Source organism: Prosopis cineraria, unplaced genomic scaffold (genome assembly GCF_029017545.1).
Source record: "Prosopis cineraria cultivar Desert tree isolate PC_DT_omini unplaced genomic scaffold, ASM2901754v1 PC10, whole genome shotgun sequence".
NCBI classification, from domain to species: Eukaryota; Viridiplantae; Streptophyta; class Magnoliopsida; order Fabales; family Fabaceae; genus Prosopis; species Prosopis cineraria.
In genome coordinates this window covers 13241525-13258527 of record NW_026555341.1, presented here as the reverse complement: position 1 = coordinate 13258527, position 17003 = coordinate 13241525, and the positions used below count along the sequence as shown (strand labels likewise).

Below are 17003 nucleotides of genomic sequence, written 5' to 3'. Positions count from 1 at the left end.
TATAACACATTATAAATCATAAATCAAATACCCAAAAGAGACAGTGGATCTATGCCACTAAGCCTCTGAGACTCCTTCACGTGTCACTCGTGGCTCTTCTCCTAAAAATTGTTAACCACATAATGAAACTCAAAAGTCCCAATAACCAAAGCAATTTATGATAGTATATACAAATAGTTAAGTGTGTGCTTATTAGGTGAGAATTAAAAATAATATAATTCCAACAAATATAAGAAATATTACAATACACACAAATAACCATCCTTATATCCCTCCATTAACCTCGAGCCGTAGCCTTCACTCGGTGCTAAATTACCCGGCCAAAGGTAGATTAGCTCGAGCCCTTATAAGCCACCTATTGAGCTCCAATAGGGGCGTACCACGTGGCACATAAATACAACAATGATAGCAAGTCTCCTAACACCTCCCACAATAATCAAACAAATTCATAATAATATTGCACAATTATACAATATACAAAAATTCATAATTTTTTCAATAATCACCCAATTAATATGAAGTAACACTAATCACAAATTAAAAGTATGGTTAACTTGTGGCTTTTTCAATAAATTATTCCTTAAAATTTCTCTCCCACCAGAATCTTCACCAATAATACAATCTACAAATAACATATTATTTATAAATATTAGTTTCAATTTTTGAAACTAATAAAATAATTCTAATAATAGAATTAAAATGTAACATAATTTCTAATCTCAATCTTAATACAAATCTAGAGTTAACACTATTAAGTAAAATTTTAATTCCTCTTTTAGTCATCAATAAACATTAATAATCCAAAAATAAACTTCTAAACTAATTTCTATTATCAAAATTTCTTTTTATTTTATAAATTCGCACCTAAAATACCCAAAAAATTAAAAATTGAATCTCTAGCTTAGAATCATAATCCTATAGCCATAATAATTCATTTCTCATCCCAAATAATCATCTAAACATCAATAAATCAACATATATTTTCCAGATTTAATAAAAATCTAATCTAGAATTTGATCCTTATGCCACAAATTCAAAGATCATCAATAAATTTATACTCTAAAATATTTATTATACTACTAATAACCTCAAAAATCATATTTATTCAATATAAATTCATCCCTCTTTCAAATTATAAATTTTCTACCACTACAAACTCAGAAATTAAAGAAGAAGGATGACTAAAAAAAATTTTAGAACACTTATTTAGCCTTGAAAACTTGAAATCACACCCTAAATATCCTATTAAAAACTCTTACCTTAAAAACTCAGATCTCCCGCACCGGCGAAACTAGATGCTCTCTCTGCCTCAGCTCGCGCACAGGGAAGAATGAAGAACAAAGTAAACAGGTAAGTTTTTATAAAAATTCAGTGGGTCCTATATTTTTTAAATTATTTTTCCCTTTCCTCTCTCTTCTTCTTTTTTATATTTAATATGTGTGATCATTGCATGCGGTGCCGAAAGCAATTTTGTTCTTCTTCTTCTTCTTCCCTTTTTTTTATTCATACCTTTTCTCTTTTTTTTATAATAATAATAATAATAATAATTTAATAATATTTTTTAATTAATTAATTAATAATTTTTTTAAAAAAAATTTAATTTAGAATTATATCCTAAATTAGATTTAATAATTATTTTCTACTAATTTGCTTACCTCTAAATATTTTTTAAAATTTCTATTAATCTAAATTAACTATTAAAATTTAAATTGGGATGTTACACTAATATTGTTCATTTCTCATATTAAAATAATTAATTTTCTCACAGGAGTTTGTGTGTAGAGCTTTACTTTATTTTATTTTCTTTGTGCTGTTATTATGGTAAAGAGTTGTAAATTTTTTATATTGAAATTATTCATTATTCATATTGAAATAGTTATTTTTCCTATAAAAGTTATTTGTACATATAACTTCATTTTATTTTATTCTTGTATTGTTATCGTGGTAAAAAAAGTTACAAATTTCTCATACTGAAGTTGTTTATCGCCCATTTTGAAATGATTACTTTTCTTACAAGAGTTATTAATACACACAGCTTTACTTGATTTTATTCTTAGTGTTATTATCATGGTAAATAAAGTTACAAATTTCTCATACTGAAATTATTCATTTTCTTATAGCAGCTGTTTCATTAACCCTTTTTTATTTTTATTTTTTTTAAACATTCTCCCTTCCTCTTTTCTCTCCCATGAAACTGTCTTTGATGACATTCTTTGCTCTCCATCAGGCTACTGCTCCATGTCTATCTCTCCAAGCACTTCATCAGACTCTTTTTCCAAAACCGTCCTTCCACCATCTTCCCTCCTTTTCCACCGTAAAACCTCTTATTGCTCCCCACTAGTTTGAAGATTCTGTTGATGCTGTCTCTTGACTGTAAAATTTGGTCACTTCTAATTGAATAAGGTTTTTTTAATTGAAAAGAAAAATAATTCCATCATTTCCCTCAACATTTTAATTTCACTTCACTGTATGCAGTTAAGTTTCAAACTTTACGGGCTTTCTTTTTATTATGTTTGATCAAAGAATCTAAATTAAAATTTTCCCAAATTAAAACCCTGCATGAATTTATGGCCTTCAAAAAAAAAAATATTGCATACAAATCTCAAGGAAATTCAATGGCAGGGGTGAAAAAGAAACTCCCTTTGGCTTCCAATTTTAGAGAATACCTATGGTCCCTATGTCTAAATCATTAAAAAATGTTTCCCATAAACTCCTTATTAAATTTATGTTAGAAAATAAGCTCTTTAATCATTAGAATATAAACTTTTATCAGGGTTCAAATCTGACAAATAGTTACAATTTAGAACAAATTAAGAAATTAAACTACCTCTAACAACTTTTTTTAATATATGAAAAGTAGTTCGCTGACGTGTATTCAAAGACCACAAGGAATAATATCTTTTTTTCCGTTGGCAACGTGTGTGTGTGTATCCTTTTTTCTGAATCCTTTCTTCAATCCTAATAAACAAACACAAGCAAACAAAATACACTTTGCATTGTGCCGCGAGCAAGAAAGGCTAAAACAGAGTGGTCTGCATCCACATTAAGTCAAGTCAAACAGGCTAAATTGATATTGGTTGCATTTATAAATAATGTACACGTGTATATAAAAGAATGAAATTTGCTTCAACAACTTTCAGACGAAATGGATCAATGGAAAGCTGCGACTTCATCAATGAAGAGTTTGAGGAGGCTCTCAATACTCATAACCTTATGGTCGGAGTTATCTCTAACCCGCACACTTACCTGAAAAAACAAGTCAATGTTTAGCTTCCTGATTGCCTAGGAGTAACATGATTTAGGGAGAATGACAATTAAGTCACAGAAGATTGAATTAATGACAGTTAGGTCCCTGATATTTAAAAAAAAATTACAAATATCAATTCAGAATTTCAGATAGTTACAATCCAAAAATTATACTCGAAGCTTAAATGTATTATCTATAATTGAAACTCTTAATTTTCAACTCATCTTTCAGAAAATTGTCAGGGAGCTAAGTGCAATTAATTCAATGTTTTGGGATCTAACCATCATTCTCCTTTAAAAACAATCACATAGGATAATGACACCCCTCAATTTTTTCTTTCCTAGAAGAAAATTCATAGTAACTGGCAAGGGAACCTAAAGATGATAATTGTCTCCATATGGATATTGCGTTCATGGAAACTTCAAGGTCTTTTAAAGTTTTGCATCCTTCAGCACACCTGACCTCTTTAAATTTCATCAGATACCACTGCCAACCATCTCCTATAGATATAACACGTCCCCAACTAAAGAGTAACCCAGAATTTTCACCCCCCACAAACAAAAGTAACCTCGAGACTTCAATTATTCCACATGTGCTAAGAATGTTATGACAAGTTGAGAGAACGTAGCTAGCAAACTCAATATTATACTATCAAGGATCAATTTATCAGATAGCATAAGAAATAGCAAAAACCTGTCCGGTCTTAGCTTCCTCCTCTCCAACTACCAGTATGTAGTTATACTGTGCTAACTGAGCTTCACGCACCTGCACCAGGCCAGAACTCTACTATTAAACACAAGTTGCGAATGTTTTAATTAAATGATTAAAGACAACCAATAATTAAAAATATGCCAGTTAGGAAGAAAGGATCGTATCACTACATGATAAAGGACATGTAAGCGCCTCCAAACAAGACCCAAGAAATGGGGGAAAAAGTTGGCTACCAAACCAAGGTTCTAGTGGAACACAGTGTACACCATATGTTGAATGACAGTTGGAACAACTATGGTCCTCTACATTTTAAACATTATGCCAAATATATCCGTGGGATCATAATGACTTTCAAATGCCAGGCAGGTGCATAATCAAATTTTGGGTTCTGGAAGCTTTCAGCAATATGTACCTTCTTCTGAATCTTCCTATCAGTTGTATCAGCATCAACATAATAACCTGCTTGATGAATCTTATCTCGCACCTAGAAAATTGAAGCAGTAGAAAATGTCATTCCAAGGAAAATAATATCATATTTAAATGAAAGAAGGTCAAGCCAGCCACAAAAATTATCAGAGAAGCTAGAACACTAGATTGACACAGATTTAAACTCAGACTTTGATCAACAGAGCGATTCCAAAGACAATAAAATTACATTTAAATGAAGAGAATCATTGACATCAAATCAGCTCTATGCCGACTAATAGAATTATAGCTTTATGCACATGACAAAAAGTGCTTCTGATAATTAAAAAGAAAATAAAATTGATTCCACATGATATATGAGATACAGTAGCGAACTGTGCCTTTTATACTTCTACGATAAGAATATGAGGCAGAGGGCAAAGCCAAATATGTACACAGCCAAGTACCTCAATTGCATAAGACTGTGATTTCTCTGACACAGGGCAAACAATTGCTTGACGAGGACTGAGCCAGAAGGGCCATTTACCCTTGTAATGCTCCAATAATATAGCAAACATGCGCTCAACAGATCCTAGAACAGCTCTGTGTATCATTACAGGTCTTTCAATTTTGGCTTCATCCTCAGCTGAGTATTCCAACTTGAAACGATCAGGAAGCTGGAAGTCAAGCTGCAAGGAACCACATTCATGTAATTATCAGTGAATAAATTATGCAACCTGAGTCAATATAAATTAAATCAAATGAAGTGAACCTGCAAAGTTGCACACTGAAATTTCCTGCTCAACGCATCAGATACACTGATATCTATCTTTGGTCCATAGAATGCACCGTCTCCTTCATCTAACTGTAAGATACTCATAGCATTAACATTAAGATGATAAAACAACACAATAGATTTAACAGAGTTGGAAGAATAGCAGCTGCAATACGTTCTGCTAACCATGCACCCATCTCGTCAGCATTAAACAGCCAGTTAGAGAATCATCATGTATGCCACTTTTGGCAACCAGGCCTGCAGATCTAAGCTACATCTAAATTTGCCTAAAAAGAAAATTCCATTTTTCATGCAGAAATGTATTTCAGGACAAGATTAATTGAAATTTCACTTTTGGAAATTTTCACCCAGGACTGGAGTGTCCTGAAAAGAGATCATAATTCCTTGTAATGGAAACAAATTCACTGAAGAAAGTCAAGAGATGGCATGGTATATATACAAAATATGAACAAATAAGGACAAAAGGTACTATGCAAAGTCAAATATATCAAGAAAATCAAATTAACATACTTATTGATTTTATTCCTCAAAAATTATTATTTAATTCCATGGCTTGTAAAAGAAATATCACCAATTTAGAAAACAATTCAGATCATAATCTATCTATTAACAACTACTAATAAATGATTATTATGGCATGTGATAAACATTGTAAAAATAGTCATGAGAGATGCAATTATTAACATCTTGTTTATATTTTTAAAAATTAATCATTGTGCTCAAGGCTAGTTGGATAAGGCTCGTTATTGCAAATAGAAGAGTAATAATCACCTGCCAAGGCTTTCCAAACTCATCTAAAGCTTCTTTGAGTGCAGTTTCAGCCTTCTCCCAGGTTGCTAAATCTCCAAGGTATTTCTCTGGCCTCTACTCATATTCAACGTGTAAAGTAGGGTTAGTAATTGTTAAATGAAGCCAAAGAGAAATGAATATAGGTCAGAACCTGGAAATGACTATAATTTGTTGCGATTGATAAGCCAATAATGCTATTTCAATGAAGCTGCTATTTAAAAGAATATGAAAACGATGAAAGTAACTTTCATGAAAGGCAGCATATATCTAATTTTCCTGAACTACATCGGTGTTTTCTTGTTTAATTACCCCATCAAATATAAGCATGAATGGAGATTGAATGATTGTATTTCATACTACTCAAGAGATTTAATCAAAACTTAAGGTATAAACACAATAATAGTAAGCTTCTTTTCATAAAAGTTATCAGGTACACCCCTGCTTTAGTGCCTGCTTTACTAAGCAAGTTACCATGCACACAATCATAAAGCTTCACACAAGCCATGTTGCAAATTACATACATCAAAACAAGTCTAAATTGTAAGTCAAATTAAGAAGTATAATGAAGCTTGAGTATATTATTTTCCAGCCACAAATCTAAGAAGAGTTTCAAAAAGTGAAGGTATATAATTTATGGATGATGTTTGTCATGCTGTATAATCTATAGATAATAGATAAATAAATCATAACTTTTTTTTAATTTATTGGACAAAGACCAGAGATTCTGGGTTCGATCCCCAGCGGAGTCACTTAATGTTTTGAGATGGTTTGGGCATGTACAAAGAAGACCAAGGGAGGCACCAGTGAGAAGAGTGGAACATATAACTTTGAGTCCGATTAAGAGAGGTAGAGGAAGGCCTAAGAGAACACTCTTGGAAGTTGTTGAACGTGATCTCTTAATTAATAATATTTCTAAAAGCTTAATAAATGATAGAGCACAATGGCGTCTTGCAATCCATGTAGCCGACCCCACCTAGTGGGATAAAGGCTTGTTGTTGTTGTGTTGTTATTGGACAAAGACAACTAATGTTTGTCATACTATATAATTTATAGATAATAGTAATGATTAAAAAAACCAGACTAGACCGGATAGTCGGGCCATCAACCTATCAAGCTAATGGCTCGGTCAAGCTGAAAAAACTGTTTGGAGAGTTCGACCAAATTAGACTGCTTTGGACTGGGAACCAAATTCAGATATTAAAAACTGGACGGCTCAAAAAATGACCCTTTTTTCTTTTCTTATCAATTTTTCAAAGAAAATGACCCATTTTTTAATTATTTGATATTATGTTGTATCATGTGGCTTGTTAAATCATGATAAACTTAAATATTTGGTTTTATTTTTAAATTAAGTAGCAATTTCATATATATTTCTTATATTTAGATCATTATATACATATTTTTTTTAATTTAATTATTATGCCACTGGTTTGACCATTAATCCGACTAAATTGGACCATGCAAACTGCGAACCGCTAGCCTCTCCAATTCAATATCTGATCGGTTCTAAAAACATTGGATAATAGATAATAAAGGAATTTTGGTCAAAATAATAAACAATGTTAGCTTATTTTTGTTATATAGGACGTCAATGTAGTGCGCCTTTTCATTTCAAGTAATGGTGGGAAGATTTTCATCAGAGGAAACACTCACGTAATCTGAGCATCTCTTAGGATAAGAATTATTTACCAAAGAGAAAATACTCCAGGATAAACATGACCTGGGGATATACTTCATAAACATGAGAGACAGAGAAAGGAGCATGATTATCAAGCTTCCACAATCTCTTCGCACAGGGTGAAGGCGGCAGTCCACCAGAGAAGATATTAATCAGCAGTATTTTGAATTTGAACCAACTACACAGTCAAAATTAAATCCCAAAACAAGAGCCGTTTACCAAATGCAGTTGTGTTAAAATAAAGAGATTTATTGACAACCAGATGGTAGCTTCTTCGCAAATCCAGACGAGAGACTATTAAGAGCGCAAGGTTCAACTAAGCATTTCTGCTATGGTATTACCAGCATTTAAATAGGCAGATAAGAAAATTATTAACAGTAAAAAGTAACAGCATACCGTGGAAAGCTTCAGATCATAGGTGAAACCAAATACTTTATAGGCATAATTGATAAAGTCCAAGGCACCTCTCACTTCCTCCTTTACCTGTAAAATGAATCATATTAACAAATATAACTTCAATTCACGGCAGACTTTAAAATTGTTGTCAGTTCGACTTTTAAATTTAAACTGACCTGGGACTCCCTGCAGAAGATATGGGCATCATCCTGTGAAAATGCATAAGTTGAAAGATATGTAAAGAACAAAAAGCTACTCGCACAAGCAAAGAATACAGTAATAATCCCCCTATCATGATTTACAATAAGAAAAACCATACGTATTTTACTTTTTGACAAATCAACCTCACAAAATCTAAATGAAAACTTCAGCATCATAAGCCCAGAATCTCTAGCATGATTCAACCAAAACCTACCAACTCTAGGACTCTCTTGTTACTTCTCAGAAGAAATTCACAACATCATCTGACTCCAACAAGTGCTTTCAAATTCTCCCAAGGCATTATATATATAGATATATATCTCTGTGCCAATCAAATTGAAAAGGCTTCTTCCACAGAGAGTAATGCTATATATAAGCCTACCCCAGTGTGCCTTTAAGGTGATATTGAGTTTCATAAAACAAACATGGCAAGCAACCCTGATTAGGAACTGGAAAATATAATTATTTTATTGTTCATATATGTTCAGCGTGAGAAGTTATACCTGCTGGAATCTCCTAACACGCGTCAATCCACTCAAGGCACCACTAGCCTCATTCCGATGTAAAACCCCAAAATCAGCCAGTCGAAGAGGAAGTTCTGCAAGATCATTAGAAAATATTTACGATGACAATGGCCAAATATCCCATATGCAATATATTGCATTAGCAATCCAACTATAAAAAAAATTCTGCATCATTTGATAATGCTAAACTCATGGGAACAGGGAAAAAAACTAATAAAAAAGATTCTATTTGTTCAATAGATCATAAAAGGATGCAACTCCTAAGAATGATAGCAGGCCGACAAACTTAAGCAAACTAAAAATAAATTATAAAAAAGAAAATAGTTCCTAATTACAATTACATCATGCTCCCTCCGGTCCTATTTGTAGGACACCTTCTATAAGTAATTTAGTCCAAAATGTAGAACACCTTATAATAATTAAATCACTTTTTCCAATTTTACCCTTTATTAATTAGTGTGAAGATATTTAATGTAGTTGCATCATGGTTTAAGTCAAGGGTAAAAATGAAAGTTCATGGCATTTTTCTTATATCATCAAGAAAAAAACTAACTTTTTTTAAGATACGCAAAACAGTTGAAAGTGTCCTACAATAAGGACTGGAAGGAGTACATCAATATAATCAACATGAAACTCTCCTTATACAGTTTTGTATCTCCTTTTATAAATCTCAATTTAAGGAAAGTCGGAAGTTAAACATTTCATTCAACTGAAATGAATTCATCAACTCAGTTGAAACCATCATTATTCCCACTTAAAACATAAGTTAAAATCTTAATAGAGCCAGTATGATGTTCATCAACTTTTCTCAGGTTGGGGCTCAATCATTTGTACCTTTTGCGATTCAGTTTGAAATCCAGACCAGCCCAGAAAATCTAAGAAAATACAGAAGATTCTCTTTTTCACAACATCAACATTGATGTGAATGGATATTACCTCTGTATGAGCGAACTCTGTGCTTAAACATCAAGCAATGCCCTGGGCAATTCATTGGTTTCAGCCCAAACTCTTGCTTTTCAATCTACAATACACCATATAAATATAACATGGTAAGATGTAATTTGATAGCTTACCCACAAAGATATGTGTTTGTGAGTTTGTGCAAGGCTTATTAAGTATGTGTAAGAAGTTCTTGAAGTTTATTATTAGCAGTTAAGAACAGAACAGTATCAAGGGGTTGGCTAGTCAATCAGTGGTCTAACTCCCTCCCTCTCATATAATCATGTAATGGAGCCCTGGGGGAGTTATAACACTAGATGAGTTCAGATTATTTGATCTCTTTCTGTTCTATATTCTTCTATAATAACATTCCCTTTTGTACTATCGTTGGGTGCACGTATGAGTGTGTATATGACATGAACGCGTACCTCAAAGACAAACATATTCTCCTTGTAGTTTGCAGCATGTCCAGATTGCTCCCACAGCTCCATATTATAAACATTAGGAGATATAACCTGATGAATCAAGAAACTAAGAGATCTTTCTTGAAGATCATTTGTTGTCACAGCAAACAACTTGTAATATAAAACTCAACCTCTTGGTAACCTCTTTCCCTATATTGATTTCGAATAAATTCCACCAGTTTGTTGTAAATCCGAGTGCCATGGGGAAGAAAAAACCAACTTCCTGGGCTGATATTGGCAACGATGGATTAAAAAGACATCAACCAGAGAAGCTTGATTAAAGTTGAAATTACATGATTAAAAACTTACTATACCTCCACTCATGATGCAGAATAAGTTCCTGTTTTACACCCAACAATCTGTGGTCATACTTTTTAGCCTCCTCCAACCGGTTGATATATTCCTGAACAGAAAAGACATTTTAAGAGATAAAACCTAAGACAAAAATCAATATATAGAAATTTCATGAGCACACCCTTTCTTAAATGCATTCAGTCATGAAAAAGCTTCAGAAGAAAAAATTCCTCTTCTTTATTCAGAAGATGGAGGTTCGAGGTAACACTTGATTTGTGACAATATTTTGTGGTTGGGTGCTAGAAGGTATTGCTGCAGATGGTTTGGTCAATCAACTCAGTTTGCAAGACCAGATACCAATAAAGAGTACCCTCTTATTATTAGAAAATAAAACAAAAAAATACCTTCAAACTCTTTTGATCAGGATAAGATATCCCATAAACTCTCTGCAAACTTTCTCGGTCTTTGTCCCCTCTCCAATATGCTGAGGAAGCCTGGAATTGCAATAACATAGTGATGACTTTCAATGTGAGTTGCATGGAAGAAGTTTCATATGTCAGCTCTAGCTCTAATATATACCTTTAGACAAGCAAGTGCTTTCACAAAGGATGTGTTAGGTATATGTGGTCCACGACACAGATCAACCAAGGGACCACATCTGTATACTGTGATAGTTTTGTCTGCAGGCAGATCATTGATGATTTCAACCTGATCATGATAACCAAAATAATTACAGCATCATTAATCACCATAGAAGGAAACTAGGAAATGATGCCATCAAAATAAAGCAACTATACTTGCCTTAAACTTATTGTCAGAAAACATTTCAAGTGCCTGATCCTTTGATACTTCAATGCGTTCAAATGGTTGTTTCTCCTGAAAATAAGAACTACCACTGATCATATACAACAGAAAAGCATTGATAATGATAACCTATAAGCAATATCATGCACAAAATCAAAACTCAGTATTCCACGTAGCAATAAACTACAGTTGAGAAGAACTGTGAACAAAAGACCTTGAGTAAATAAGAAATTGATGACGAATATAACAAACAACTCACGAAGTTCAAAATGAATTGTATTCAATTTTAGTTTCCAATTAAAAAATGTGCAACAGATTGTTGTGACTGAAGACTTCTATACACCACTTGGACGTTTGACGCATCTAGTCAACCCATTCTTCCCCTTCACCGTCCAACCACATGGACCATCAAGAAATCTTTCTTAGAAAAAAAAGTCAAGAAAAAAAAGAAATGACAGTACAACCAGCAAAAATATCTCTATTTGCAAGCATAAGAATATCAGCTATAGAAATACTACCTTCATCCTTTTTATAAGAGGCCTTCCAGAACCTCTCTCTAATTCACAATATAAGGGATTTTGTCAAATTTATTCAAAATGATGGCGAAATCAGTGGAGATATTTCACATAGGATTCAAGCTAGGTGGTTTAATTGGAGAAAAGCTAAAGGAGTTATTTGCGACCGTAAGGTGCCTAATAAACTTAAAGGAAAGTTTTATCGCACTGCTATCAGACCGGCAATATTATATGGTAGTGAATGCTGGGCTCTAACGGGACAGCAAGAGCATAAAGTTGGAGTAGCAGAGATGAGAATGTTACGATGGATGTGCGGACATACACGTAAAGATAAAATTCGAAATGAGCACGTATGCGAAAAAGTGAAGGTGGCACCTATTGAGGAAAAAATGGTAGAAAATCGGTTGAGATGGTTTGGGCATGTACAAAGAAGACCAAGGGAGGCACCAATGAGAAGAATAGAACATATAACTTTGAGTCCGATTAAGAGAGGTAGAGGAAGGCTTAAGAGAACACTCTTGGAAGTTATCGAACGCGATCTTTTAATTAATAATATTCCTAAAAACTTGATAAATGATAGAGCACAATGACGTCTTGCAATCCATGTAGCCGACCCCACCTAGTGGGATAAAGGCTTGTTGTTGTTGTTGTTGTTGTATCATTTTACCCCTTAGTCCCTTGAAAATTGCAAAAAGAATTAATTATGCTTTGAAAAGGAGTCTTCTAATAAATAGGGACAAAAATGGAACATTGACATACGTTTATACCATTTTAATTAATTTTTATTGGAATGCATAAAACAGTTGAAAATACCTTATAAAAAGGGATGGAGAGAGCATAAGCAAAAGTTTTACATTTACAAAGACCCTTTTTTGCTCTTACATCTCTATAATAAAATCAATTGAACAGGGAGAAATTAATATGATCAGCAAACCTTTTATAAAGTGCTAGTGACCACAACAGTAGTATCAATAATAATAATGAAAAGGAGACGCAGATATGAGAATAAATAGAAATACCGCAACAGCCTTTGAAGCCCCAGATTCTATCTGCTTAAAGTGATCGTCATTCAAACTCAAGTCACCATAAAACGCATCATAATAGAATCCCTGCAAGGAATTTTTACTATGCCATTAGCTAACCACCATTCCATTTCACAAAAATGACAACCCATGCAAAGATGAGAAGGAAAAAATGTACGTCTTTTTAATTAAGAATATCTCTATATAATACAAAGTACTAGCATTGTTTTTCTTTTTTTCGATAAAAAGAGCTAGCATCAAATTGAACATCAGAATCACATGCAAACTACAGTTGTTTGAATAGACAGTGTAAAAGGGAAAAACTCCAGATACCTTGCCATATTCAAGTATCATTCATTTTCTTCTCTTTGCCTTTTCATATAAATGAGTTTATCCAAAGTCAGTTGCAATTTAACTCTTTAAAACAATATCCAAATAAGCATAGGAAAAACCTCACACCAGAATCTCAGACACCCACAACAATCAGATAAAAATATATCATAAGTGACTTTGGGAAAGATGTGACTATAAAATTTACCATAAAGAAGAAAAGGCCCCCATGATGCTCGTTTGTGAGGTTAATTCATATCACATAATCAACATTATTCAAAGCAATGTATCATGTTCTTATCAAAGCAGACGCATAAATTGTAGTGCCCCCAACAATGGATGCTACTACATTAACAGCAATGTAATTCAAAACTCATAATCATTTTAAACCTGCAATGATTTTAGTACTTCCATTATAACTCATATCTACCATTCCACAATATCTGAGTGGCTCACTCAGATAAAAACATTGTCCGCATGAATTTTATTCCGTTCGAATAGACAAACGATGTGCGTCAATGAATAAAAGTTTAGCATAAACATTCGAGAGTACCAACACTCATAACATACAATACAAAATAAAGGCCCAAAAAACAAATTAAAAAAGTTAATTAGAAATACGTAAGTATAATAGTAAGTTTACAACAAACCTCTCCTCTAGTGGTGCAGGGTCCAATGCAGAGCTTGCATCCATACTCCACCTCAAGGGCCTGCGCAATAACGATGAGACTTAAGTCCATTCCGAGCCAAATATTGAATTTTCATAGAAACCAAGTCTCAAGTACAGCACCTGCCCCAAAATGTGAGCACTGGAATGCCAGAAAGTGTCACGTCCTTCATCGTCTTCAAATTTGAAAATCTGAAGCTCACAATCACCTTCCAAGGGCCTTGTCATGTCCCATAGGACCCCATTCACTTTGGCAATCAAAGCATTAGCAGCCAAATTCTTGGAAATCTCCCTGGCAATATCCAGGGGTGAGGTCACCCATTTCTTCCCTTCCTTGACATTCTTGTCCGGCAAAGTTATCCTTTTCATTCGAAGATAAGAGAAACACACATCACCCAGTAACAAAAAGTCAAAAACGGAAGAAACAGTATAAGAATTCCCCATTACCAATAAGATAAGTAGACTAATTTACTTGATGGGATCGGCGGGGAGGGATTGGCGTTGAACGAGTTGCTGAGCTATGATGGTCTCGAAGAGTTGGATGCGCTTGGGGATGACGGTGTTGAGATAGACTTCGTCTTTGGCATGAGCCACCATGGCCGCCGATGCTTGAAATGTGGATTGCGAAGCGGAGGAGAAGGAGGCAAAAGGCAGAGCCTTACGAAGCAGAAAAAGGGAAAATGCAGAAGTCGAAGAAGCGTAACGGCGGAAGCGGATTAGTGTTGCATAGCACATAGCACAGCCACCACGGGAACTGGAGACTGCTGTTTTTGACGCCAACCTGAGGTTTAGGGTTTTTTTTAAGAAAAAAAACCGTGGTAATAATACTCGGTTTGATAAGAAATTAATTTTAATTCTATGTATAAATATTTTATTATTTTTATATTTACCTATACTTTTTATTCTTATTAAATACTAAAAAAATTATTAAAATTATTTTTAAATTTTTATTACAAAATAGTGATAAAAATTTATTAAATTTTAAGACAATTATTAAATATATTAAAAATAACTTATAAATAAAATCAAAAGAAATATATTATTACACATAATCATCCATGTATTATCCATATGTCCTGGTATAAAATATCCCTATCTAAGTATCTAACTACTTTATTGAACTCAAAAATAAATTATTAATTTTGTTTGAAAATAAAATAATTTTTTAATGTTATCTATATTTAAATAAAAAAATTTAAATAAATTATTAATAATGTCTTAAAAAAGTATAATTTATTATTATTAAATAGTAAATTTATCTTTCAAAATATTTTTCTCCCATGTGTACCAGTTATTTAAAGAAAATTGTGAAAAAATAAAACTAAAAAAATAACTAATAGTTCATCTTTTCATGTAAAATGAGAAAAAAAAAAATCATCAATTGCTTTTATAATCTGAAAAAAGTGGATGGATGTGTTTGGTATATTTTCTTTTTCACCCATTCTTTCATGCACTCGTCTTTAATCATATTTAGCTTATCATAACCATGGGAACAATAGTTTCTCTCACACTAATCTTTATTGATTAATATTTCTTAAATGTTGGAACTTTAAATTGATAACCTTATGCATATCAATTCTTATTCTTGTCTTTCTATTGCTCTCTTCATACAAAAATTTATATATGATCAGTATTTTTATCAATCCATATCATCCTATTTTTTTCCCATCAACCAAACATGCCTTTAACTTTCTAGTTGCTTCTGACCAACGCCAAGTCCATTGCTCCATGACACTTAACGCAATGCCAGCAGTAGGATATGCCAAGTGGATATTTTATACACACACACACACACACATGAAGTTTACTTACCATTAAAAACACAAAAGAAAAAATATATACAAGGTTTTTATTGAAAATTAAATTTGTTTTATACATCTGCACATATTAAGATAAGTAGTAATAGTAATATTCATAACTTGGGTGATTAAAATAGTCATATTTTATATGATATTGATGTTTGTATTAATATTTTTTTAAATAAGAGGGTTATATTTAATAAAATTTTGATTGAAAATTAGAAGGGAACACCTAAGAATTAATTAAATATTTTCTTGGCAGCTTATGAATAATACAGCTCTATGTGAATTTAATAAATAAATTGACATATTGATTATTATAAGATAATTGAAATAAATCTTAAAATTTAAACAAGAATTAATTATTCTAACTAAACTGACATTTGATTTAGTGTAATTTTCAATTTCAGAATCATGTTCTCCTTTTTTTCCCCCAAAGAATCAAGTTCTCTTTTAATAAATTAAACTGACATTTGATTTAGACAGAAAAAATAAATACGATGCCCATATTACAGTGAAATGAGTGTCCACAAATTATTCGTCGGTCAAAGTCCCACAATTAATTAATTAATATCATTTATTTGACTTTGATTGTTTCGTTAACGCACCAATAAATAAATTTAGCTTGGCCACCAAGTGGATTTTTGTCATCAGATCACGGTTTGATTTACTTGGCCGTCAAGAAAATTCTACAGTGATTGCAGCACAAATGCTTAAACCATTTGCTTGACTTTTTTGTGGACCCAATTGGAATAAGGCCCTGTTTGATGTGATAAAAGAGTTTTTAATAAAATTAAAATAAAATTAAATTTTAAAAGTGTGCTTAATATAAAGATAAAAACTTAATATGATTTTAATTAATAAATATACTTAAAATAGAAAAAGATCAAATTGTCATTTTTTCTCAAAATTAAAAAGGCCTCCCTTGTCATAAGTAGACAAAAAATATAAGGGTAGTGGGTTTCACAAAATGAATTCAAGGAAATTAAAGCAATTTCATGATCAATATGATGAAATTGAATTAAATTTTAATATTTTTGGTGAAATTAAAATTTTCAAGAATTGCAACTTTTATATATCAAATATGTTTAAATTAGGATTCTATTTTAAATTTTATTTTTACCTTGCCATTTCAATGACACCGAACTTGACCTAATTGTATTAATGTGGCCTCATGCCACATAAACCTTATATTATTGTCAATAGCTTTTAATGTCATTTGGATGCCACGGTAAGTTTATTTTTAAAAAATATTTTTGTAATAAGAACATATAAAATTTGAATTAAACAACGGAGGTGGCTGAAGATCTATACTGAAAAAAACTAGATAAAAAATTTGAAACCTATAGTTACAATAGCATGTGTGAAAACTATAATAAAATTAGAACTTTAATTTACATTAACTGTAAAAAATAGGCATAC

The 17003-nt window shown here is 32.3% G+C and overlaps 1 protein-coding gene across 1 annotated transcript; it reads right to left on the bottom strand.

Annotated features, from left to right (window-relative positions):
- Positions 1 to 2974: 2974 nt before the first annotated feature.
- LOC129322273 (threonine--tRNA ligase, mitochondrial 1-like) lies at positions 2975 to 14562 on the bottom strand. The gene is made up of 20 exons (XM_054968493.1): positions 14255 to 14562; positions 13906 to 14143; positions 13766 to 13825; positions 12783 to 12872; positions 11246 to 11320; positions 11024 to 11152; positions 10849 to 10938; positions 10465 to 10553; positions 10282 to 10378; positions 10115 to 10201; positions 9684 to 9768; positions 8727 to 8821; positions 8199 to 8231; positions 8023 to 8109; positions 5931 to 6023; positions 5136 to 5228; positions 4831 to 5052; positions 4371 to 4442; positions 3941 to 4012; positions 2975 to 3246 (listed from the first exon to the last, which is right to left on the bottom strand). Exons 1-20 carry the CDS (start codon positions 14515 to 14517, stop codon positions 3151 to 3153), a joined length of 2166 nt encoding a protein of 721 aa, XP_054824468.1. The 5' UTR covers positions 14518 to 14562; the 3' UTR covers positions 2975 to 3150.
- Between the last annotated feature and the right edge of the window lie 2441 nt (positions 14563 to 17003).

Excerpts from the sequence above, each read along its gene's own strand:
- LOC129322273 (XM_054968493.1), bottom strand. The coding sequence starts at position 14,517 with ATGTGCTATGCAACACTAATCCGCTTCCGCCGTTACGCTTCTTCGACT. Across the intron at positions 10,939-11,023 it reads AAGCACTTGCTTGTCTAAAG|GCTTCCTCAGCATATTGGAG; the intron begins GTATATATTAGA and ends TTGCAATTCCAG. Across the intron at positions 10,202-10,281 it reads GGGAAAGAGGTTACCAAGAG|GTTATATCTCCTAATGTTTA; the intron begins GTTGAGTTTTAT and ends TTGATTCATCAG.